The 26,559-nt window shown below is 43.0% G+C and overlaps 1 protein-coding gene across 1 annotated transcript; it reads left to right on the plus strand.

Moving 5' to 3' along the window:
• Nucleotides 1-26,540, plus strand: LOC111644857 (uncharacterized). The gene is made up of 42 exons (XM_087170288.1): nucleotides 1-341; nucleotides 584-754; nucleotides 2,863-3,019; nucleotides 5,151-5,178; nucleotides 6,161-6,275; nucleotides 7,969-8,001; nucleotides 8,088-8,180; nucleotides 8,263-8,326; nucleotides 8,488-8,586; nucleotides 8,822-8,965; nucleotides 9,047-9,142; nucleotides 9,246-9,364; nucleotides 9,591-9,743; nucleotides 9,839-10,012; nucleotides 10,337-10,510; nucleotides 10,681-10,795; nucleotides 10,917-11,110; nucleotides 11,200-11,321; nucleotides 12,309-12,378; nucleotides 12,606-12,766; nucleotides 12,894-13,002; nucleotides 13,263-13,394; nucleotides 13,480-13,686; nucleotides 13,763-13,900; nucleotides 13,988-14,111; nucleotides 14,528-14,699; nucleotides 14,889-15,101; nucleotides 16,104-16,248; nucleotides 16,448-16,654; nucleotides 17,022-17,126; nucleotides 17,462-17,614; nucleotides 17,740-17,988; nucleotides 19,012-19,224; nucleotides 19,320-19,532; nucleotides 19,710-19,871; nucleotides 20,170-20,298; nucleotides 20,483-20,571; nucleotides 21,149-21,272; nucleotides 21,362-21,570; nucleotides 21,775-21,883; nucleotides 21,989-22,161; nucleotides 23,846-26,540. The coding sequence occupies exons 1-42, from the start codon at nucleotides 177-179 to the stop codon at nucleotides 24,066-24,068; spliced, it is 6,045 nt and encodes a 2,014-aa protein (XP_087026414.1). The 5' UTR covers nucleotides 1-176; the 3' UTR covers nucleotides 24,069-26,540.
• Nucleotides 26,541-26,559: the final 19 nt, after the last annotated feature.

The raw sequence follows: 26,559 nt of genomic DNA on the forward strand, positions 1-26,559 counted from the left end.
TCGAAAAGAGGTCAGAGGTCAACTTGACTCCCATCACCACACCAGAGGCTGAACCAGTCGACAGTGACGATTCGGACATCAGTTCAACCACCTCTGAACTACCACAGATCGACTCTGCCACCACTGCCTCCTGCGAAGCACAGATCCAACCAGCTCCTAACAGTGAGATTTCCAACATGGCTGACCCGGCTGCTGAGGACCAGAAGTACCTGTTTCTGGAAAACGATTTTCGCAACAGTGGCGTGGCACAAGCCGACTGGGCAGCCAAGAAGATGGTGTGGGTCCCGTCAGAGAGGGAGGGCTTCGAGCAGGCCAGCATCAAGGAGGAGAAGGGTGATGAGGTAATGTACTCCTGATGATGTCATTGTTAGTGCAGGTACTTTTAAACAAGTATTTAACCATTTAATATCCAGAACAGAAGAAGCCCTAACCCTAACCCTTAATTTCTTTATTCACTAACAGGAAAAATCTCATGAGCACACAGATTATGAGCTTCTGCTAAACGGTTAATGTGTCCATTTACACTAAAAGTACACTTGACATTGTGAATGTCATCATACTGTATACTGCCGCTGTGCTGCAGGTGCTGGTGGAGCTCTCCAACGGTCACAAAGTGACGGTGAACAAGGACGACATCCAGAAGATGAACCCACCCAAGTTCAGCAAAGTGGAGGACATGGCCGCCCTCACCTTCCTCAACGAAGCCTCCGTCCTCCACAACCTGCGAGAGAGATACTTCTCCAGCCTGATCTATGTGAGACACTCACTCATACATACATGTCTGTGAGGACCATGATCACCTAAAGCTAACATAAGTCTAAACCCAGAGAAGGACCACACAAAGGGGGACTTTTATTGGGGATCTGTGGCCTGTTTAGGTTCTAAATAGTCAAACTGTGTTTGACATTATTGACTTAAGGATCTCAACAAGGTCTGAGCAAGTAAAATAGACGGAAACACTTTATGCAAACAATGGGAGGAGGGAGTCGAGGTGTATACAAGTCGTCACTACCATATATGTGTTTAAAGTGAAATTATTTAAAAGCAAGTCAACATCAAACAGAACTGACTAAAAATGATGAATTGTCCTTTTCTATCCTTTGAACATAGAGCTACAGAAAAATCCAGTTAGTGGATTCCAGTCCGAACAAATGAACCGTCAATTCAATGTCAGCAGTTCAAATACAAAGTGAATATTTCATGGTCAGGAAGCATTTTTAAAAGTGCACATTGATCGACTTTGTGTGTTCCTGTCTAAAGGTCTGCCTACCATTGGTTCTGGATAACTCACATGTAAAATAATGAGAGTTAAAGTCAAAGTGACACTGTGATGACCTCAGTGCTCCTCCTTAACAAGAAGAGAACATTTCAAATTGTCTGTGGAAAAAGAAAAACCGCAGCACTTTTACATCAACATGTCAGACTTAATATAAGAACAACTCTACTAAAAAGAAGCTACTTGATCCGAGGTCAGCAGGCCAACTCCACATTCAGGTGGAAGAGTCCTTGTTTTAAGGACTGTGTTCAGACTCTGCTCTCTACTTAGACTTAGGATGTACTTGGAGGATCAACAGCTTATGTTTGTATTTGTTCAGTCAGTCTTTCAAAGTCTAATAAGGTACAGGATGTAAAAATTAAAATCCAAGATTATGCATCTAATACAGACGGCCATGAAGATCACTGCAAGTTAAGACCTCCAGTCCCTCCAGTCCATATATGAGCAGACGGTCTCAGAGCAGCCAAAAAAAAAAAAAAATCTCATACCCTGAACTTTGGACATGAGCTGTAACTATGTGGAGTCCCACACTCTAAAGTTAATATGTTTAATAAGCTAAATCTAGATTTTAAAATCCTCACTCTACGTATATATATATATATATATACTCTAAATATTCAGAGTCTCCAAGATGACATGAGAAATGATTAATCATAGATCAGAATGTCATGTGTCTTTTATTATTCATAGTGATTAATAAAGGCTAAATGTTTCAGTGCAGGGGAACTGACTGATGACCTGACAGCTATCGTCATGTCCACAGAGTCTCAGTGTTAGACAGACAGACAGTGTTTCAATTTTATTCTGAGCTGAGGATGAATCCATCATGTGTAGCCTAATATTTGAAGGACAGAGAGCACTGTCTGTGAGTGACTGAGTTAAAGTGATCTCAGTTTAATGGTCCCATATTGTATAAAGGTAGATGTCCATGTGTTGTTTGATTATAAAGCAGGTCTAGGTTCTATATTAATACTGTGGAAGTATCATAGCGCTCAGTCCACAGAGAGATGCACACAGCCTGTATTCAGACACTGAGCCTTAAAACCAGCCGTGAGGACTTCTGTAACTATGTGATGTCACAACAAAGCAGCCACCACCAGGATTTGGTTTTTAGTATTTACCTGTAATCTGCTATGTTTTTATTAGATCACCCAGAATCAGCAGTCATCAACAGTCAACCAATCAGAACCTTTACGGAAATGAAAACTCAGAGTTTTCACTAAACCTGCTGTGTCGAATTGGCCCCAGACTTATAGTAGAGAGAGAGGGACAGAGCCAAACTGAGAGCAACCTGGCTTATACCAAATAGGTGAGACCACTGTAGCAGACCTGAGGTTATCTGGATGAACCTAGATTACAAGATGATGATCTCTCACACGTGAGGTTTGTGCTAGTGTTGGGATTCCTGGAAAATCATGTGATTTAGACAACAGCATTCCAGGAGACAACAGTGAATCTGTGAGGTTATAAAATCACCACTGTACAGCAGTGTATTTAACTCCAACAAACCAGATAGATCCTAACTGTTCTAACTTGGTGATGTAAAGCGATGTGGATTCTCAGTGTCCTCTCTCGCCCTCCCACAGACGTACTCTGGTCTCTTTTGTGTGGTGGTGAATCCCTACAAGATGCTGCCCATCTACTCTGAGAAGATCATCGAGATGTACAAGGGCAAGAAACGCCACGAGGTGCCGCCGCACATCTACTCCATCACAGACAACGCCTACAGGAACATGATGCAAGGTAACCGCACACATACAAGTGTGTGCGTGCGTGTGTGTGTGTGTTGGTGTGTGTGCGTGTGTGTGTGCGTGTGTGTGTGTGTGTGTGTGTGTGTGTGTGTGTGTGTGTGTGTGCGTGTGTGTGTGTGTGTGTGTGTGTTGTGCCTGCATGTTGTCAATATCAGGCTGTTGACAGAGGTTTTTCACACCTGATTTCTTTATAGAATTAATTAATATTCATGTTTGTTATGGACAGTGGACAGTCAGTTCACCCAAATTAAAAGAAAGAGAAAAGATATTCCTGCACTTTTCTGTAGTGTTGTTTTGCCATGTAGATACCTCTGATTTTATTTGATCTCATACTGGATCATGGAGCTGAATGAAATTTAATTTGTGCTGCTCACAGTATTGAAAAATGACATTTAAAACTTTTATACTTAATTCTTTCATTCCTTCCTTCATTCATTCATTCATTCATTCAGTCAGTCAGTCAACTTGTATATATTCATGGTAGTCCCATGACAGCAGCTGCACTCTCTCTTGTGTGGATGTCCTGTGAACACAGGACAATAAAACAAAATATTACTGTGCGAAAAACTTTTAGACAAACACTCTGCAGATAAGAAATAAAGATAAATCGGTAAAAGGATAGAAACAAGCCTTGAATAACAAAATGGAATCAAGCCAAGTCACATTTAACATATAAACTACAAATCAGAGTTAAAGATAAAATGGTAAAAGAAGATGAGTTTGGACTGAACCAGTAACACATCCATTTGAACAGAAAATGGGATAATGTTAATCTCCGGATCATAGGTGTCAAAGAACTGAGTTCCTGTCGGTTCCTGTTGCAGTTCATTCATGTGAGAGGAGCAGAACATTGAAAGGCCTTTCACCTTCAGCTCTGCTCTAAATCTGGGAACTTTCAGACTGTTGCAGTCAGAAGAGGTTGTAACATTTACAGACTGTTTCCTGCAAGAGATTTGCAGATAAATATTCATATAAAGAATGTAAGAGAGGGGGGAGGTCAACCTATGCTCCTGTGATGAACCTCAGAGCTTTATGATACACAACATCTAATGACTGACGAGTAGATGGGGGATCATTTAAATAAAATCAGCACAGTCCAGCACAGACAGGAGGGTCGACTGACTGAATATCTGTGCAGAGAGTTCAGCTTCTGTTTAAATGAAATAAAGGGTCCAGTCACGACATAATGTCCTGTTCACAACAGGCTCCTTGTGGCTCCTCTGGGTAATGTAGTTTAGTCACAGCGATCATGAACCCCCCCCCCAGCGAGCCTGCACTTCACGCGCAAGAGTAAATATCAAAGTGGTACCGGCCCTGACTGTAGGTCAGGTATTTGTATGTAATCTGGGTGAATTAATGAGATGTTGATTATATTCCACACAAACAAACGGTTGTGTTGTGCCGTTGCGTAAATCTGTGGCTCAGTTTTTAGGAAACATAAGAAATTCAGTGAAGGAGACGTGAACCTGTTTGTTTTTTTTTCTCCTTCTCCACTATGACCTCTACTGTTGCCTTTTTGTTATCATTCATTAGTTTTATCTTTAACTACACATATTTCATGTGTTTAATGTGCCCTGCTGCTGCTATTATACAAATCAGGAGGGAGAAACAGTGGCATTACAGCAAAATGTGCCAACAAAGCATAACTGGTCAAAGCTCAGAGTTTTCAGTACTTTATGAAACAGCAAACACATTGTTACTAACTGAGAGTTAAGCGGCGGCCTCCTGACTGAAGCCTCGGAGCGTGTTCTCTGGAGGCTCCAGTGCTGACCTCAGGACACCTCTATACTTTCCATTCAGCTCCAAAATGGCCATACATGGAGCAGCAAGGCAAGATTACCGCGATGGAGCCCCTGCATCCACCTGCTATTTTTAGACGATATTAGCGATGGAGGCTAATCTCCCTTTAGAGCGAGATCTCCGATTCGTTTGCTCCGGTGTCAGAGGGAAGCGGCCGGCTCCGCCTCAGAGTTCATGTTTGGTCCGTTCAGCTTCAAGTAACGAGTTCAGCTCAGTCAACAGCTCACATTATTTCCCCTATTTTAACATCCCTCTCTCTACCACTCTCTCTCTCTCTCTCTCTCTCTCTCTCTCTCTCTCTCTCTCTGTCTTTCTCTCCACAGACCGTGAGGATCAGTCTATTCTCTGCACGTGAGTCAAACTTTCAATACTTAACCTTTTTCCATCACACTGCACATGCATGTGAGCACACACAAACATGTTTCCATCACTTCTGACTCACACTAAGCCTAACTCTAACTACCCCAGGCCTCATGCTAAGTATTAAATTGAATTGAATTAAACCTCAAAGCCTCTCTTCTGATTGGCTGACTGTTTCCTGAGTGATCTAATAAAAATATAGCAGATTTCAGGTAAAACACTCAGTAAAACCAAAATCCTGCAAGGTTGGATGGTGGACCCACGTGGGCGGGGCTTGGGGCATGGCTGAGAGCACTGACTGCTTTGTTGTGACATCACAAAGTTAATTTTAAGGCTCAGTTTCTGAATAGAGGCTTTGTGCATTTCTCTGTGGACTGAGGCTTTGATACTTTCACAGTATTAATATAGAACCTAGACCTGATCTATAATCAAACAACACATCGACATCTACCTTTATACTATATGGGACCTTTAAGTACCAAGCATTAACACTTTAATGATCTACATTGTGGGGAATTTTTTTGAGTCTCCAAAATGAAATCATGAAAAATATGTGGCACTATGAATTATGTATCAATATATCTTTTTTTTTTTTTTTAATAATTGATTAATCAATATGTCTATACAGTGTCATGATTTCCTGAATCCCAAGCTTACACACTGAAAAAGAGTTCAGTTTCACAAAATACTCAGTTCACTATCACAGAAGAAAACCAGCAAATATTCACATCTCAGAAGCTGGGCCTGAAACTTTTGCTATTTTTGCTGAAAAAACTACTTAAATGATTAATTATTAGAATTCCAGCCTTTTCCACTCTACATGAACTGAATGTTGTCACAGAACAGCAGCTTCAGTTGAAACAAATAATCTGAACAAGTTAACAAGTTATTTTTCCCGTCCCATCTCCATTTCGAACACCCTCTCTTCTCTCCTCACCCCTTTCCTTCTCTCACCTTCCACTGTGTCACCCAGTGGTGAGTCTGGAGCAGGGAAGACCGAAAACACCAAGAAGGTGATTCAGTACCTGGCCGTCGTCGCCTCCTCACACAAGGGCAAAAAAGATGTCAACCCAGTGAGTAGAAACATCGTCAGCTTTCAGACACTTCACCGAGATGTATAAAGACAGACTGGATCCTCACAGTCACAGCTAAATATAAAAGAAAAAAAAGAAAATAGGATTACTAATTCCATAAAAATGGCATCTCGCTCTAAACGAAGTCTGCTACGAGCCTGTGATAATTCTACCGTTCATCCATGACTGTTTATATTTCAAATCTATAAATATTGGACTTTTGTTCTCTGTCAATTAATTAAATCTCTACATGTGAAAATAATGAAGCACAAATCACAATTACAGCTGACCTGAACTTTACCATCACTCTTCAGGTCAGACGCATGATGAGGAAGAAAACTAATATTGATTTTTAGCAAACAGATATATTACATGTGTGTCAAGCTCAGTTTGAACCTGTACATGCTTTACTGGAAAAATTTACTGAGGTTCTGTTTGACGCCGTAATAAATGCTGTTTCACTACGATGGGGGTAGAACAGTGACAGTGACATTTTGACGTTGAAAATAAAATTTGGCATTGAAAACAAAACCTGAACTGAAAAAGGAAACAATGGCATTGAAATAGTTGTATTGGCATTGGGATAAATAATGAGACTGAAAAACGTTTCACTGGAAAATAAAACAACGGCATTAAAAACAAACTACAATCTTACAATATTATTTGATTTGATTTTGATATTTTTTGTATTATGATGTATTTCAATGTCAATCTTCAGACTTTTTCTTCATGTCTGTCTTTTTTCAGTGACAGTTATTCTTTATGCTGTCACTATTTTTTCAGTGTTACCATTTTGGTTTAGACAGTGGGGGGGGGGGCCTTGAGGGGAAGGGAGCAGGGAGCGCTTCATTTATTTACACTAAGACGCCTGACAGCACCGCATGTCTGGGCAATAGTTTACACAAGTTCAACCTTTTTCCAATAAAACTTTTTCAGTGCCATTGTTTCCTTTTGTCAGGGTTTGTTTTCAATGCCAAATGTTATTTTCAATATCAAAATGTCAGTTCTAGCCCCATATTCCACATTTTAAAGTGAAATGAACTGTTATAGATTTTACTGTGCGACTCTCCAAGGTTGTGAAGAGCAACAAAAATGTATAAATATTAAAGCACACATTCTACTGTACGTGACAGGAATCAGTCGCTGCAGCTGTGGCCAAGGTGAGGACGGATTCTTGTTGTCTGTGCTTCTCTTGCTGCTGCTGCTGCTGCTGGTTTGTGACTGAAAAAATGAAGAATCATACATTACAAACTTGAAACATGCTGTTAATAGAGAAGAGCTTTCTTCATATCTTTCCCATAAATCCTCTGTAACACTGATTAAAAGTTCCAGCTGCTTTTTTCTGAGCTGCATTAAATCAAGCGATGAACTATCTGTGGTGGATTTGTTGCTTGACCTCTGACCCCGCTGTTCTGCTGCGTTTTCAGCTGTCATGTGGGTATTCAGATTTTTTTTTTTCGAGCTTTTTGTTCCTTTATTAATAGTGCAGTAGAGAGAGACAGGAAATGGGGAGGCAGAGAGAGGGGGAATGACATGCAGGTAAGGGCTTGTCCTATGCGGGACTCGAACCGGGGCCGACTGCAACGAGGACTGTAGCCTCTGCACATGGGAAATGCTAAATGCAGCAGTTTAAAAAAAATTAAGACAAAACAGTTTGAGTGTTTACTGGGTTTGTAACCAGTTTGTGTTCCGGTTTCTTTTTCTGCAGCAACAGCAGCAGCAGGCAGGATCTCTGGCCTATGTGAGTATAAGATATACATATATACAAAAAAGAGGGATGGATGGATGGATGGATAAACAGATGTATAACCTTGTTGTGGGTTGCAGGGGGAGCTTGAGAAGCAGCTGCTACAGGCCAATCCGATCCTGGAGGCATTTGGAAACGCCAAAACCATCAAGAACGACAACTCCTCACGATTTGTAGGCGTTTTAATCTCACACTTTTAGTTTCCACTGTTATAAACTGTGTCACTGAGCTGTTGTTGTCATTCTCTGTCCACAGGGCAAGTTCATCAAGCTCAACTTTGATGTGACTGGCTACATTGTTGGAGCAAATATTGACACCTGTATCCTTTACGGAGATCAAATGTTGAACTCTGATATATAAAGTAAAAAAATATAATAAACTATATGTCCAGATAATATGACATCAAAAGACATTTTTGCTTGAAATAATGAAGTGAGAACAGACCTGGTTTTCTGCTTAACCCTCTCCTGACCTGCTCAGACCTCCTGGAGAAGTCTCGCTGTATTCGTCAGGCCAACACTGAGAGAGCTTTTCACATCTTCTACTACATGGTGGCAGGAGCCAAAGACAAGACAAGAGGTGAGCAGCTTAGATATCAACAAGAACAAACGTAAACACTGCTCTTTCTTTAAGATTTAATGAGCTTATCTAGTTTAACAAGGCAGTCAGACAGAGCTCAAATATTTAGAGATGATGTGTCTCTACCAGTCGCCACCTGGCATCAACAGTAACTGTTTCTATGTCTAAAACTTTTAAATAAAGAAATATATAGAAACACAGTGTAAAAAAACTGTGTGTGTGTGTGTGTGTGTAGAGGAGCTGCTGCTGGAGGACTTCAACAGCTACCGTTTCCTGAGGGCGGGTCACGTGGAGATCCCTGGTCAGGAGGACGATGAGATGTTTGTTGAGACTCTGGAGGCCATGGAGATCATGGGCTTCACCGAGGAGGAGAGACTGGGTACACACCGCATCACAACACTTACCTTAACAACACTTAATGTTTACTTCCTACTTTCATCTTCCTCTTCCTCCTCCGCAGGGATGCTGAAGGTGGTGTCCACTGTGCTCCAGCTGGGCAACATCAAATTTGAGAAGGAGAGGAACAGCGAGCAGGCGACCATGCCCGACAACACCGGTAACCATTTTAAAACGCACAGAAACCATTCCTGTAAATTCACCTCCAGCTCACGTCATCTGACCACTTCTGTCTCATTTTAATCCCGTCCCATCAACCCCAGCTGCTCAGAAGGTGTGTCACCTGCAGGGCATCAATGTGACCGACTTCACCCGCGCCATCCTCACCCCCCGGATCAAAGTGGGCAGGGAGGTGGTGCAGAAGGCTCAGACCAAGCAGCAGGTAAAACCAAACCAAACCTCTAAACACAGAAAAATAAAAGCCATTGTAGAATATTTTAATCTGAAATGTTCTGAACCTAAAGAATTGGTTGGTATAATGTCGATCCCTTCTGCTGCACCACTTTCCAAAACTTCCCAGAATGAATCATAAGGCTTTAACCTGTCGCCCTCAATCTCTCCATCCTTTACCTCTATCCGCCTCCCCCTCACCCGACCTCCCCCCACAGGCTGATTTCGCAATAGAGGCTTTGGCTAAAGCCATGTATGAGCGTCTGTTTCGCTGGATCCTGGCGAGGGTCAACAAGACCCTGGACAAGAGTAAGAGACAGTCGTCCTCCTTCCTGGGCATCCTGGACATCGCTGGCTTTGAGATTTTTGAGGTGAGCATTTACTCAAAACAAACATTTAAATACTAGACTGTTAGTTTCATCATATCCATGTAATTTTCTACTCGCTGATTGTGCCTCTTCATCAGGACAACTCCTTCGAGCAGCTCTGCATCAACTACACCAACGAGCGTCTGCAGCAGCTCTTCAACCACACCATGTTCGTCCTGGAGCAGGAGGAGTACAAGAGGGAGGGCATCGAGTGGAACTTCATCGACTTTGGCCTGGACCTGCAGCCCTGCATCGAGCTCATCGAGAGGCCGGTCAGGACGGGCTGCAACCGCACATACAGCACATGACATGTTTTACTTAAACCAGGAGTTTGATAAATAGATTAATAGATTTTTGATCCAACATACCTAACATCTTGTATCGTAACAAGACCCAGAACCTGATGCTAACCTGTACCTCTGCTAGTATCTGTCTAAACATCCAAACCTGACTGTGCTCAACAAACTCAACCTGTCAAGGGGAAGAAATTGGTGCTCTTGGACTGACCAGAGTGAGGCGTGGGGGGTAATTGCAACAGGAAACAATGATAATATATGATCTCAGACGGAGTCCCTGTGTCCTTCTGTGTCCTGCAGAACAACCCTCCAGGTATCCTGGCCCTGCTGGACGAGGAGTGCTGGTTCCCCAAAGCCACCGATGTTTCCTTCGTGGACAAGCTGCTGAACACGCACACCGGTCACGTTAAGTTCTCCAAACCCAAACAACACAAAGATAAACTGATGTTCAGTGTTCTGCACTACGCTGGAAAGGTGAGGACAAAAATCACATCTACAAACCTACTACAAACACATCGTTGGTTATGGTCTTTTCATGGCATTTGTCGACAATAAAAACTTTTCTTAAGCCATGTCCTGTAAATGTTTTACTAACTTTTTAGTCTTTATGATCAACGGAAATATGACTTCTCTTATATTTCCAGGTCGACTATAATGCAGCTAACTGGCTGACAAAGAACATGGATCCTCTGAATGACAATGTGACGGCTCTGCTCAACAACTCCTCCAGCAACTTCATCCAGGACCTGTGGAAAGACGGTCAGTCCTCCGTGAGGGGGCAACATGTTCTCATTCACTTTGTTTTATCACAATGTTTCACCTCATATCTGAAGTCGGGATAATAACATGAGCTGTAAATCTCATTTGATGCACTTGTCAGCTGATCGAGTGGTGGGTCTGGAGACCATGACCAAGATGTCAGAGAGTTCGATGCCCACCTCCACAAAATCCAAGAAGGGCATGTTCCGCACTGTGGGCCAGCTGTACAAAGAGTCGCTGGGCAAACTGATGACCACGCTGCACAACACCCAGCCCAACTTTGTCCGCTGCATCATCCCCAACCACGAGAAGAGGGTATGTTGTTTTGCTTAAGCCAAGCTGCGGTCTGTAGGTGACTTGTGTCTGTATGTACGGTGCACTCAGTGATTGTTGGTTTGCTGCAGTCTGGGAAGATGGACTCAAACCTGGTGCTGGAGCAGCTGAGGTGTAACGGGGTGCTGGAGGGCATTCGAATCTGCAGACAGGGATTCCCCAACCGCATCGTGTTCCAGGAGTTCAGACAGAGGTGAGCGGCCGTCTGAGGCTTTGTACTGTTATAGAGGACTCGATAATAGTATTCATATCTCTGTACTAATGTTTGCAGTGTCTGATTTCTTCCAGTAAATTATAATATCAGCATTATACTTATACTATGTGTCAGCCATGAATTTAGTTGCAGTGTTGCAGTTCCTGATTGGGACCACCAGGGGGCAGCAAACACACTGAACTCTCTCAAAGTAAAATGGACTTAATTGGCTGGAAGAACAAAGCATTTCATAGAAGACTATGACTATAAGTAAAGAATCAAATATTAGTCTACAATCAAGTCTGCTTGATCTGCCCATCCCAGAAAAATATTAAATCCTGATGTTACTATTATTTGTAATAATCACATTAGCGATTGCCGTGTTGTACTTATTGATATTATTATTATTAAACTTGGCAGGAGAGCCTCCAGATATCACGCCCCATTTGTCTGGAATAACTTGCAGAACAGACGGAAACTCGACACACTGATACCAGTCCAAACGTTTGATTAGAAGTCTTACTGACTTAGAGTGTAATTGTTTTACTTAATCTATTTTCTAATGTGCAGTTATGAGCGTTAATGTCATCATCTTACTGTTTACCTGGCTGTGCATCTTAAAAAGCATTTAAAAATACACTCTGAACACATGTCCACCTGTTTATATGAACACATGTCTGAATGTATATTTAAATCACTGGAAAATTGTATTTCTGCAATTAATATTTCTTTCTGTTGTTTATTTATTTTATTTTTCTTTTCTCAATGTGACTTCCTGATTAAATAAAATATAGATTACATTTGTTGTGGTTACCATTAAGTAGGAGAGTTCAAGCTCTCAAAGTCTGGTATAAATCATAGTTGTAACTCTTTCTAATCATCCCAACTCACCATTTTGGTAGTTTAGTGTTATGGCTTGTGTTATAAAGTATGTTGCATGTTTGTGCGACTCTGTATTTGATGACACTGTTGTTGTGTTGTTTGTAGATATGAGATTCTGGCTGCCAACGCCATCCCTAAGGGCTTCATGGACGGGAAACAGGCGTGTTGTCTGATGGTGAGCTGGATGCAAGAACACTTCCTGTGTTACACATCACTGCTGATCCAGTTCACGATCCCAGTGGTGGTCAGACATGATCCAAATCAGACCTGCAGACATTTAGTCGTAGAGTGAAAGCTGAGAGGATGAATTTGAATTTAATATAAAGGTGGATCATGAGAATGGAATTGTAAAAAGCAGAGGTTTAACTCCACTGCTTCTTCCTCTCTCCCCCTCCCTTTCAGGTAAAGCACCTGGATCTGGACCCTAACCTGTACCGTATTGGTCAGAGTAAGATGTTCTTCAGGACGGGAGTTTTGGCTCAGCTGGAGGAGGAGAGAGACCTCAAACTCACCGTCGTCATCATCGCCTTCCAGGCACAAGCACGAGGCTTCCTGGCCCGCAAGTAAGAGGAACAGCTCGACTGATATTTGAACCACGTGATAGTGGTAAAATGACCTTTAATAATTTATACACACACATGAATATATACACACACTGACATCTGGATCTTCTTATTTGTGTGTTTTTAGAGCTTTCAGTAAACGTCAGCAGCAGCTGAGCGCCATGAAGGTCATCCAGAGAAACTGCGCCTGTTACCTGAAACTCAAGAACTGGCAGTGGTGGAGGCTTTTTACTAAGGTTACACACATTCACACACACACACACACACACACACACACACACACACACACACACACACACACACACACTCACCAATGTGCAGTTTGTTAGAGTTACTGATGCTACATGTTACAAAGAGTTTCTTCATTTCTCACTCATCCGACGGTTCATTCTAGTTTTGGTGTGTAATGACTTTTACTCTGAAAATCTTTGTATTGAATATTCAAAAGAAACCAAATCTGAGTTGTGGATGTGTGATGTGTCTGTCCGTGGATCAGGTGAAGCCCCTGCTGCAGGTTACCAGACAAGAGGAGGAAATGGGTCAGAAGGAGGAGGAGCTAAAGGCGGCGAAAGAAGTGGCAGCAAAGACTGAGGCCGAGCTGAAGGAAGTCAGCCAGAGACACACCCAGGTGAGACACGTGCAGGTGTTCATCTTGTTTTCTATGCAAAAAAAAAAAACATATTTCCAGAAATGACTAAAGTGTGGGTTTGTAGCTGATGGAGGAGCGAGCCCAGCTGGAGTCAAAGCTGCAGGCGGAGACGGAGCTGTGCGCTGAGGCCGAGGAGATGAGGGTGAGACTGGAGGCCAAGAAGCAGGAGCTGGAGGAGGTGCTGCACGAGATGGAGGCCCGGCTGGAGGAGGAGGAGGACCGCAGCAGCTCCCTGCAGCAGGAGAAGAAGGACATGGAGCAGCAGCTACAGGTGGACACTTCTTCCACGCGTCTCTTGTATTTGCTGACTTTTAGTGTTTAACCACAGACACGATGTTTGTCTGCAGCTGATGGAGGCCCACATAGCGGAGGAGGAGGACGCTCGGCAGAAGCTGCAGCTGGAGAAAGGGGCTGTGGAGGGAAAAGTCAAGAAGCTGGAGGAGGACATCCTGCTGATGGAGGACCAGAACAACAAACTGCTGAAGGTCTGAAGGGGAGCAGGGTTGTGTACTGGTGTGGTTCAGTGTTTCATTCACAGTTTAAACTAAACTCACACCCTCTGATGTTTGTAGGAGCGAAAGCTTCTGGAGGAGAGGATGGCTGACATGAGCTCCAACCTGGCCGAGGAGGAGGAGAAGTCCAAGAACCTGACCAAACTCAAGGCCAAGCACGAGTCCATGATCTCTGACCTGGAGGGTCAGTCAGCAGATGTCTCACTCCTGTCTTTATTGGCCTCCCTTCAGTTTTACTATCTTCCATTCACCTGTGTTTAGATGCAGAAGAACACAGCTGATAAATCAAAAATGTACAATTCGGAACTCAAACTCCATACTATACATGTTAACAAAATACACATCATAAGATCTATAATAGAAAAGTTAAAGCGCTAGCCCAGGGGTGGAGCTAAATTTAAATAAATATTTTTTTTTAAAATCTTTATCATTTTACAGCCTTCAAATTTACTGGGTTGTAAAAGTGGATATTAATATTAATTACAGGGAAACCAAATGAGCTTAATCCTTTGTTTTCCCAAAATGCCTCTATAAAAACTGAAGATAAGCTTTTGTTTGAAGGGGTTTGTTCTTTATATCCTTTTTGTTTGACGTTTCCAGTTCGCTTAAAGAAGGAAGAGAAGGGTCGTCAGGACATGGAGAAGGCCAAGAGGAAGGTGGAGGCGGAGCTGGCCGACCTCCAGGAGCAGCACGCCGACCTCCTGGCCCAGCTAGCTGAGCTGCGAGCCCAGCTAGCCGCCAAGGAAGACGAGCTCCAGGCCACGCAGGCCCGGTAAGAGGGGTCACACCCCACAACACAACACAGTGTTCTACAGTATCACAGGTGTCATGAAAGCTGTTTCACACTCAGAGACATTTCCACACAGACAAGAATGAAACTCCTGAAATTAGATGTTAAAAGTTTAGAAAATTTATTTGCACTTTTGTGTGTGTGTGTGTGTGTGTGTGTGTGTGTCCACAGCTTGGAGGAGGAGAGCAATCACCACGGGGCAGCGGTGAAGCGGATTCGGGAGTTGGAGGCTCTGCTCTCAGAGCTGCAGGAGGACTTGGAGGCAGAGAGGACGGCCAGGGGGAAGACTGAGGCGGCGCGCCGGGACCTTGGGGAGGAGCTGAACGCTCTGCGCACTGAGCTGGAGGACAGTCTGGACACCACCGCCGCGCAGCAGGAGCTTAGGTCTGTATGATCTATAAGTATCCTGACGTGACGTCTGATGGATCCGCACACAAATGATCATGTTCATTTTCAGTTGTAACGATGACACCACTGTATGTTTGAAAAAGAAAAGGAGAAACCCAACGGAGGAGGAATCACTCTTTCAGCACAGACAAATACAGTAGATGTTATGTTATACTGTATGTAAATGATGTATATAAATGTACATAACACAGAAGACATTAAGACAAGATGAAGAAACAAAAGGCAGCGTAAAGACAAACTGTATAAACAGGCCTTAAAAGGAGAAGATAACACTCATTCTAGGCCACAAAAGCCTGTGGAAAAGGTCACAAAAAGTTTTTTTTTATTTTTAGTCAGGATTTTTCCTGACTAAAAATGGAAATGGAAAATTTAGAAATCATCTGGGAAAAACATTAATGCTTTTAGTCCTATTTAGACTTGGGTAGTGATTTTTAATTTCTCCATGTACCTACTATTTCTTTACCACTGTACTCTACAGCCTTTTGTGGCCAAAATGAGTATTGCAAAAATAAACACTGGATCCTGACAAAGAAAACTTAAATTATGACAAACTAGAAAGCAGATTCAAACAGAAAATTGTATTTGAAAGGTTCATCTTCTGTATTTTCCTCAGCTGTATAATATGAGGCCTAAAAGACAATAACGGAAAAAGCAGCGGTGTGACAGTTGCTCAATCTCTGCCTCCGAACTGGAGGTGACAGGTGGAAGGTTTTGGGTTTTTTTCTACGAATTTCTAAACAACATAACTTATTTCATTTGGAACCAATCTTAAATGATCTAGTCTGTGTTGAACAATAATAAAAACCGCCTGTTAATCGCACTATGCTTCTTTCTGAGAAGATGTATCATCTGCATAACAGCAGAGTTTGTAAGCTGATCGCCAAAATCTGTAAGTCATGTTACTGATGGATGTGTTGTGGTGATCCGATGTCTGTGTGTGTGTGTGTGTATGTTGTTGTTGGTGTATGTGGTCAACAGGGCAAAGCGTGAGCAGGAGGTGGCCATGTTGAAGAAAGCCATGGAAGATGAGGGGCGGAGCCACGAGGCTCAAATCCAGGATCTGAGACAGAAACACAGTCAGGCTGTGGAGGAGCTTAGTGAGCAGCTGGAGCAGGCCAAGAGGGTACACAACACACAACACACACACACACACACACACACACACACACACACACACACACACACACACACACACACACATTTTCTGCATCAAACTAAACGCCATCAAATATATATATTTTTTTAAAAGTGTGTCATTCTCAGCCCTCCTCAACCAATTCAATTCAATTGGTTGACTCTCTCATACACACCTGTATGTACAGGTGAGGGCTGGTCTGGAGAAAGCCAAGCAGGCTCTGGAGAAGGAGTCGGCAGATCTGAGCGCTGACCTGCGATCCCTGGCCAGCGCCAAACAGGACGTGGAGCACAAGAAGAAGAAGGTGGAGGGTCAGCTGAACGACCTGCACTCACGCTTCAACGAGAGCGAACGGCAGAGGACTGAGCTGGGAGAGAAAGTCTCCAAGATGACTGTGAGTCCTCAAAATATGAATGCATTGATACTGTCAGATACTGTTTGTATGTTTATTAAATTACTCAATGATTTACAAAGGCAAAGCAAAAAGAACTGTGACATAAAGCACAGTTATACAGAATGTTTCCAAAAGGTGGAGACTTTAAGAGCAGCAAGATGCAGCATCAGGGTTGAAATGAAAGACAGTTGTCAGATGTTTGGAACTGCTGAATGGAGCCAGATCAACAACTAAAACAAATCATTGGAGGAAATCTGAGGCAACAGGGTCTAAAGAGAGTGAAGGATAAAACTGTACGTCTTACCTCTGTCTGTCCCTTTCTCTGAATATTTCTTTCAATCCCTCTCCTTCTCTTTCTCTCTGCTAGCTGGAGCTGGACAGCGTGACGGGTCTGCTGAATGAGGCGGAGGGAAAAAACATCAAGCTGAGTAAAGACGTCTCCAGTCTGTCCTCTCAGCTCCAGGATGCACAGGTGAGAGACACAGTAAAGTTACACCAGTTTATTAACCTGAAGTGCAGTGGATTATACAGTTCCTCCACAGGAACATTAGTCGGGTGTTTAACTTACTTTACCAACCTTCTGAAGTCAGTCCGGATTTAATCTTGTGGGTTTTGGTCCAGTAGTGTCAGGGTAAACAGGACTAGAGTCTACAGCCATGCTAGCAACTCTTCATAGATCATAAAAGTCAACAGGATTCATCCTCTGGAGACTATGAATGTCTGTAGAAACTTTCACTCCTTTTTGAGATATAAGTGTTGGACCAACCGACTGACATCTCCTCCCGCCCCCCTGTCCTCCTCCTCCAGGAGGTGCTGTCAGAGGAGACCCGTCAGAAGCTGAATGTGTCGGGACGTCTCCGTCAGATGGAGGAGGACAGGAACAGCCTGATGGAGCAGCTGGAGGAGGAGACTGAGGCCAAACGGGCCGTGGAGAGGCAGGTCTCCAGCCTCAACATGCAGGTCAGTAACTTCAGACAAGGCTTCAAATAAATCAGCGGTATCACAACTGTGTAGCCTATAACCTTTTGGGACGCCCTGTAGAAACATGACAAACTTTAAGCCCTCACTGTCTCACCCTCTGCCAGCTGTCGGACTACAAGAAGAAGCTGGACGAGACGTCGGGGGCAGTGGAGCTGCTGGAGGAGGGGAAGAAGCGCTTGCAGCGCGAGCTGGAGGCGGTCAACGGCGAGTACGAGGAGAAGGCCTCGGCCTGCGACAAGCTGGAGAAGAGCCGGAGCCGGATGCAGCAGGAGCTGGAGGACGTCCTCATGGACCTGGACAGCCAGAGGCAACTCGTCTCCAACCTGGAGAAGAAGCAGAAGAAGTTTGATCAGGTCTGACAGATCCAGGCATATTTTAGTGTGTGTTTGGCTCTGTGTGCATTCTTACAGTTCTCACAGAAGCAACACTTAAAGTGGTGTAAGTGCTACAGATGTGTCCATCATCCAATCCACTCCAGGATTTACAATGACAATTCCCACCATAAATGAAATTTGATTTAACCCACATAACTTCAGAGAAGTAATGGTAAAATAGTGTGATACTTTTCTTTCATATTAATTACTTTATGTGGCAGTAGAGCAATAATTCCTTTTACAGGTACGCTACAGTCCGTCTAAGTGTTACAGAAAGGTTTTTTGTCATAATTGTCTTGATATTAAAGTTAGATTGCCATGTGTTGATTGATTATAAAGCAGGTCTAGGTTCTTTATTAATACTGTGAAAGTATCAAAGCCTCAGTCCACAGAGAAATGCACACAGCCTGTATTCTGAGCCTTAAAACCAGCCGTCAGGACGCCCACCTGGACCCACCATCCAACCTTGCAGTTTTTTCTGAAATCTGCTACATTTCTATTGGATCACTCAGAAAACAGTGAGCCAATCAGAAGAGTGATTTAGAGCCTCCTCTCCTCTGATTGGCTCACCGACCTGTTGTTACTAGAGCCCCAGAGAGAAGCCTGAGAGAGGAGATGTAAAACTACACTGAGATGGTTTTTGGTTCTTAAAACCACAAATATATCTTCTTATGATCACCACTTAAAACACAGGAGAAGAGGAAAATATGGGACTTTTAATTGTTTAGGGCTGCAGAGATGTCCTTTCAGCAGCACATGATCACCCTCATGTTTGTCAGCTGGTCAAACTGTCTTCAGACTGATGAGAGAGAAAGCCAATAAATAGATTTATTCCTGTCCAAGAGCCACCAGAGCTACAGCAGCTCCAATGGATTAAAGATACAACTGACATTATACAGAAAGTATAAAGACGTATAATTAACTCTAGAAGTTCTTCGCTCTGTTCATTCGACCTGCACTCTGTGATAACCCCGTGATCTCCTTCGTCTTCATGTTGGTCAGATGCTGGCAGAGGAGCGAGCCGTGTCCTGTAAGTTTGCAGAGGAACGTGATCGAGCGGAGGCGGAGGCGAGGGAGAAGGACACTCGAGTGTTAGCTCTGTCCAGAGCTCTGGAGGAGAACCAGGACGCCCTGGAGGAGGCGGAGAAGACCATGAAGGGCCTCCGAGCCGAGATGGAGGACCTCATCAGCTCCAAGGACGACGTGGGAAAGAGTGTAAGAAACAAATTACAAATAGAAACAAATGATTTCCTGTTATTAGAGAGGATGACATGATGATCTGATCTGATCCTGCCCCCATCCTCCGTCAGGTCCACGACCTGGAGAAAGCGAAGCGTGGCCTGGAGTCCATCGTGGAGGAGATGAGGACGCAGATGGAGGAGTTGGAGGACGAGCTGCAGGTCGCTGAAGACGCCAAGTTGCGTCTGGAGGTCAACAGTCAGGCCCTGAAAGCTCAGCATGAGAGGGAGCTGCAGGCCCGCGACGAGATGGGCGAGGAGAAGAGGAAGCAGCTCCTCAAACAGGTGGAGTACAACCTACAGCTGCTACGCCTTTATCTTTAAGGTCTGATCATCTGCAGGAGGCGATGTTTGGTGTTCGTTTCCTCATCACCTTACTGCCTCCCGCTCCCACCCTGGTGTCACATCAGAAACTATGACTCAGGCCTCATGTGTTCACTAAATGACGAACTGTTCTGTCAGGTGCGTGAGCTGGAGGCGGAGCTGGAGGAGGAGAAGAAGCAGCGAGGTCAGGCGTCGGCCGGGAAGAAGAAGCTGGAGGGGGAGCTGAAGGACATGGAGGACCAGGTGGAGGCCACCAGCAGGGGGCGCGACGAGGCGGTTAAGCAGCTCCGCAAGATCCAGGTCAGTGTCTTTGACAATTTGTGTCTTTTTAGTTTTCATCAACTTTTAGTTGAAGTTGAGAGGAAATCGAAGCTGTAAAGCAGCTAAAGCTGGACTGATGTTCTTGGAAACTGATGATCAGCATCTTGTGTCAGGTGGAGGCATTGTCTCTTAAAGCCTTCTCCTTTATCTTCTTTGTCCAAATAAATAAATGTATATTAAAATGTGGCAAAGTGCCTCCCGTATTGTGAGTCATATACTGTATATTTAAAAACCAGTTGTAACCCGGCATGACCCCTTCCCTCTCTGTTCCTCACAGGGCCAGGTGAAGGATCTGGGGAGGGACCTGGAGGACTCTCGTGCAGCCCAGAAGGAGGTGCTCGCTTCAGCCAGAGAGTCTGAGCGCAGAACCAAAGTCCTGGAGGCCGACATCGTCCAGCTGCACGAGGTGAGGTCATGTGATGCATCGCAGCACTTCAGCTTCAGAGTTGTTTCCACATCAGTCATGACCATGTGTCGTGTGTGTTTCCTCTGTGATGCCTGAAATTGTCTCTCACTCAACCGCTCTGATAACTGTTCATCTGTTTCTTACCGTCTTTATTTCACTTTTAACTTCCTGTCTGTCTGTCCAGATGTTGGCAGCAGCTGAGAGAGCTCGTAAGCAGGCGGAGACAGAGAGAGACGAGCTGCATGAAGAACTGGCCAGTAACTCCTCTGGGAAGTAGGTGTCGTTCTGCACAAGGGAAGTTTCCATGTTATATGGATCATGAAATAACTCTGTAGAGGAGATTTGTCAGCTGGTGGAAGGAGGCGCGAGCTGATTCGTGACACAACAGTCATGGTTCAGAGCTTTTACTTTACAGCTCTGATGTGAATAAGTGGTTTAGTTGTTAAGATGACTTGTCTTGGATCAAAGTGTGTGAAGAGATTGATTTGGCCTGATGGTGGCGCTGGAAGAAAAGTCAGTGGAATCATCGTTTAGAGATCATGAACATCCACTGAAAAATCTAGGAGATCTAGACAGAAACTGATTGAAGAATGTAAGAAGAATAAATAAATAATTGTAATTTGTATTTTTATCTGGTTGTTATGATGTTGACAGAGTTCAGTTCAACATGTTTTTCTAATCAAACTGTAAAAACTCTTTAGAAGGAATTTACTTTTAATTTAACCAGTTTTCAATTTTTTCCTGCAGTAATATAAATTCTTCTGAGTGGAAAAGTCTATAAAAAGGACTTAATGGGCATGTTTACTTTCCAACCTTCCCTTTACCCCATCCTCCTCCCCCTCCTCCTCAGGTCACTGATGTCTGATGAGAAGCGTCGCCTGGACATTAAGATCAGTCAGCTGGAGGAGGAGCTGGAGGAGGAGCAGGCCAACGTGGAGAGCCTCAACGACCGGCTGAGGAAGAGCCAGCAGCTGGTAGGTCTGGGGTGGAGCAGAGAGGGTGAAGACCGGACCGGAGAAGTCTAAGTAAGTGGTGTTAAGAGTCTGGTTCTGGTGCTGTGCAGGTGGAGCAGCTGGGGGCGGAGCTGGCGGCGGAGAGGTCCTCCTCTCAGAGCAGGGAGGGGTCCAGGCAGCAGCTAGAGAGGCAGAACCGAGAGCTGAAGGCCAAGCTGCAGGAGATCGAGGGCCAGGGCCGCTCCAAGCTCAAGTCCTCCATCGCCGCCCTCGAGGGCAAGCTGAGAGAGGCTGAAGAGCAGCTGGAGATAGAGAGCAGGTAATGATGCATTATGGGAAACGGAGTTCAGTTCCAAAGGTTTCATTCCAACTCACAATGTGACAAGTATGAACACTGGCAGAATAAATTCAAGCAAACCAAACAAAAAGAAGAAAGTTTAGTATGAGAATATGAAAATGATCTTGCATTAGACTCAATATGATGATGATGATGATGATGATGATGATGATGATTACTGTGCAGAGAGCGCCAGGCCAACGCCAAGAATCTGCGTCAGAGAGAGAAGAAGCTGAAGGATTTGACGATCCAGATGGAGGATGAGAGGAAGCTGGCGCAGCAATACAAAGACCAGGTAACACTGCTGCGTTCAGGCACCCGCCAAAACATCGTTTATCACACGCTCAGTCATTCACCTGTAAAAACAACGGCTCGTCCACTCTGTTTCCGCGCTGCACAGGCGGAGAAGGGCAACGTGCGGGTGAAGCAGCTGAAGCATCAGCTGGAGGAGGCGGAGGAGGAGGCGCAGCGCATGGCGGCCGCTCGCAGGAAACTGCAGAGGGAGCTGGACGAGGCGAGCGAGGCCAACGACGCCATGAACAGAGAGGTGTCATCGCTCAGGAGCAAACTGAGGTAACAGTGGTCAGACTGAGGGGAGACAGGTGGAGACAGGTGGAGCAGAGATGAAACAAATAGTCCATCAATTGAGGAGTTGGTCTCTTTAAACTATTTGACAACAATATTTATAATTGATTAATTGATTCAATTGTTTTAAAGCTCCGTATTTTCCTCTGCTCCTGTGTTTTATTTGAAATGTGGATTTATAAGAAGATATACATGTATTTGTGGTTTTAAGAACCAAAAACCATCTCAAGTGTAGTTTTCCACCTCCTCTCTCAGGCTTCTCTGTGGAGCTCTAATAACAACAGGTCAGTGAGCCAATCAGAAGAGAGGAGGCTCTGAGCCTCTCTTCTGATTGGCTGACTGTTTTCTCAGTGATCCAATAAAAATATAGCAGATTTCAAGTAAAACACTCAGAGAGACTAAATCCTGCAAGGTTGGATGCTGGGTCCAGGTGGGCGGAGCTTGGGGCATGGCTGAGGGCGGTGACTGCTTTGTTGTGACATCACAAAGTTACAGAAGTCCTGACGGCTGGTTTTAAGGCTCAGTTTCTGAATACAGGCTGTGTGCATTTCTCTGTGGACTGAGGGTTTGATACTTTCACAGTATTAATATAGAACCTAGACCTGATCTATAATCAAACAACACATGGACAGAGACCTTTAGACTATATGGACCTTTACGAAAAACATGTGGTTCTAGTTTCTCAAACATGATCACTGAGCATGTTAACAGGAGAAAACTGAATGGGACTTTTGTTTTGAACATTTTTCATATTTTTTTGGCAACTTATAAAATGATCAATAGTATGTGAGTTTTGTTTGGGAACAATACAAACAGTAGTGCTCCGTTACTAGCATGGCTAACAAGATTCATTCATGTAAACGTCAAGAAGATCAAACTGGATCAAAATTTAACATCTAATTCATCTTGTAATGTTATTTCACTAAATTCCGGCTTATTGTTGCTTGTTTTGGAGAATTTTTTTCTGCCTCTAAAAGGAAACATTAAAAAAAAAAAAAAATTGACAAGAGTTCATAAAATTAACAAATACAGTTACAGTTAAATACATTTTATCTTCTTAAAAAAGTAAAGAAGTCTTTCTTAAAAAAAGTTTAACACATTGTCTCTTTTAGTTGGTGCTTCACTTTATCCACTGATTAATGTTCAAATTCAAAATCGAGACGTAGTTGAATTCTTTAAAAACATCTGTTTGGACAATAAAGGTATTTTGAATACTTTGAAAACAGGACAGTGAGGCAGAGTTTTTCCGCTCTTTGTTTTTGAAGTAAAATGTCAAAGTATTTTACACTGATAAAAATCCCACTCAGCCCTGATTCTTTGTACTTACACTGTTAAACTTGAAGATCATTTGTGATTTGAAATTTCCTTTTCCTCCTTTCATGTCTGGCTCCTGTTCCTCTCTTGTCCTCAGACATCTGTGATCTGTCCTCAGAGCTTCTTCCTCAACAGGCTTCTTACTTTGTCTCCTCATCACTGTCCTGATCCTGCAGTTTACACCTCAAACATTTCAGGGGCTTAATTTTTTACTTTTAATTTTTTTTTTTTTTTAATTCTCGCTTCGCAACCAGCCACCAAGTTCTCTCTGCTCTGTCTTCTTCCTCTGTCCTTCACCTCCCTCTGACCCTCCTCTTCCTCCTCTTTCTCTTCCTCCTGATGTGTCGGGTGTTCCCAGGCGTGGTGGCGGGGAGGCGGTGTTCAGCAGCCCCAGTCCTCGGAGCAGCGGCGGCGGCAGCATCAGGAGCTTCGGGATGGGAGGGAGCATCGGCCGGAGGAGCACCCTCAAGGAGAACTCAGTGGAGCTGCAGGAGGAGGAGCCTCGGTCCCCGTCTCCTCCGCCCTGCACCCCCCCACTGGATGCCCACGAGGAGGACTACACCTGCTCCCCCGATGAGTAAAGGGACCACACTTGACATTATGATTAGAATTCACTCAAGTAAAGAAAACTGAAATATTTTTACACTTTAGATTTAAAAATTCAAGTGTCCTTTCACAATAAAAGCCTCAATGTTCCTGAAAACCAAAACACAAGAAACAAAAAGTAAAGATTTATGATTTACACAAACAATCTGAGGGAAAGAGACACACGACAAAAACAATCTCACATCACAACAGCACTGAAGGAAACAACACAACATAGTGTAAAGATTTGGAGGCCAAACAAAGTTTCCCACTGTCTCTACCACAATAAAGCCAACATGTCATTGACCATACATGTTTATATTTTAGGATTTGATGTTTTTTGTCATATGAAGGTGAACTGAACTTCACACTGTCGCTCAGTTAAAACCAGAAGTTTGAACACCTGACTCTGGGAAATTCCACGTCTCCCATCTTTCTCACATTTTATTGACAAAATAATCAATCAGGTTTATAGCAATTGATGAGGATATACAAGAAAAAAATTAGCAAGTTTGAATCATGGACAATAATTTTAAAAAGTAATTTAAAATATTTTTTTTCTTTAGGTTTGATTGCTGATCCTTTGTTTTTTTTTTTTTTTAAATATGCACTTTCCTCTTAGTCAGTGGTTCTCAAAGTGGGGTCCAGGAACCTCCAGGGGTCCTTGAGGAGGTCCCCAGCAAAAAGGGGAATCCTTTATTTTCACCGTAATTGGGTCCATAAGTAACACAATGACAGAATATATATTTTTTATTTTTGGGTCTTGGGTTTCAAACACTGTCTGTTATAAAACATCTAAAATCAAAAATCTTCTCAGATGGGGTCTGTGGTCTAATTTGTGTCACAATATGTTCTTGAAGTGAAAAAACTTTGAGAACCACTGAACTAAGTAAATGTTGCTGTTAAATTTAAAACAGCTTTTTGGTCCTTTATTAATGAGCATGCTTCAAAATTAGGATTCATTTAAGTTTTTATGTGAAATTGCTCCAGTACCCATGAGCCTCAGTGGCTGTTGCTGTGCAAACGTTTTAAACTGATTCTAATTTCTATATTTATCAATGTCTACAGAGCTCAGTGACTTCTGGGATTTTAAGTTTCAAAACAAAAGGTCACGTTTCAGTTTCATACCTGTCCAAGTGGAAGAAACGACCAGGCCTCGCTTCGTTTTCCTTCACTAAACCTGTCGCTGATGAACCAAACTTTTCTCTGTCCCATGATTTCTTCCCTTCTCTTTGTAGCTCCATTAAGTAACGAATCACTCACCTGTGTTTTTATCTGCACTTCTCAGATATAAATAAATATATATGTTATACAAAACACAGTTCAGGAGAACCGTTTGAACCTGATCAGTGCAAATATTTTAGTCATGGTGACGGAAGAATGAAAAAAGAAATGTCAAACAACAGTTAAAACGTCACAAGTTAGTCCAATACTGGATTTACCAGCATTTGTTATTACACAGACTGATTCAAAATTGTTTAACTTGATTTCGGGAAATAAACCTGTAATTGAATGAGCACAATAGAGCAGGTGTGAACACTGTAGATTTCAACTCCTCAAAGTTTACAAAGTAAAAAAAGAAAATTATCTCCAACGTAAAGAAAGTGATTCTGATTTGAAGTGAGGCCAAGAACTTGTCACTAATATTTTCAATGTTTGTGGATTAACATATTATTTATATGATTATATTTATTTATATTCCAGGTAGTTTATCTAATTCCCACACAAAAAGTCAGTCTCTTGTTTATGACCCATGACAGCTGAGCTGATTCAGATTCTGTTTAACTACTTTGTTTTTTTCCAGAAACCTCAAAGACTCTTTTAACCGTCTGGGTGAAAAAAATATTTCCTCTCCAGGGAGCCTGAAATGTCGTCTCTCTCTTATTTTGGACAATATGAGAAAAACATACACATTTTATTGTATAAAAATATAAGAGACATCATCATATAACTGAAAATACAATCTGACATTTTGATTCAGGTTGCTCATATTGTGCAGAGACACTGTCATTTCCATCTAAGTCTTTGTTGGGATTGCAAAATAAGAGTTGCAACCTAAACCCTTTAACCTGTCTCTTGTGCATTGGATGAAATATCTTTTCTTCTAAATTGTGTGAAGAGACTTTAAGGATTCTGGACATGTTATATCTGTTAAATTAATTTATTAACAGGTATTTATGTTTCTGAAAATCAGCTGCTCAGTTCTGTGTCACACCACCTGGAGCTGACTTTACTCTTCATGCACATCCTCAGAGGGTTTTAATATTTAGAGATAAGCTCTTAGTTTGGAAACTGAATGTAAAACTATATTTGTAAACCAACTGTTGTATATTCATTCCTGATTAGGCAGTGTGATTAAAACCTCACAGATTCACAATATACAATTATATAATTATAATGAAGGTGATTTGTACAACAGACTTTCTGCTTTCTGTGAACCAGTGCTATTAAAACTGCTACTAAACTCATCTGGTGTCTCGCTTCTTC

The sequence above is a fragment of the Seriola lalandi genome, unplaced genomic scaffold, assembly GCF_002814215.2.
Source record: "Seriola lalandi dorsalis isolate HSWRI2012SDOR001 ecotype SW California unplaced genomic scaffold, Sedor1 jcf7180002054944, whole genome shotgun sequence".
NCBI lineage: Eukaryota > Metazoa > Chordata > Actinopteri > Carangiformes > Carangidae > Seriola > Seriola lalandi.

Excerpts from the sequence above, each read along its gene's own strand:
- LOC111644857 (XM_087170288.1), top strand. The coding sequence starts at position 177 with ATGGCTGACCCGGCTGCTGAGGACCAGAAGTACCTGTTTCTGGAAAAC. Across the intron at positions 9,365-9,590 it reads AGGCTCAGACCAAGCAGCAG|GCTGATTTCGCAATAGAGGC; the intron begins GTAAAACCAAAC and ends CTCCCCCCACAG. Across the intron at positions 16,249-16,447 it reads AGCTGGAGCAGGCCAAGAGG|GTGAGGGCTGGTCTGGAGAA; the intron begins GTACACAACACA and ends CTGTATGTACAG.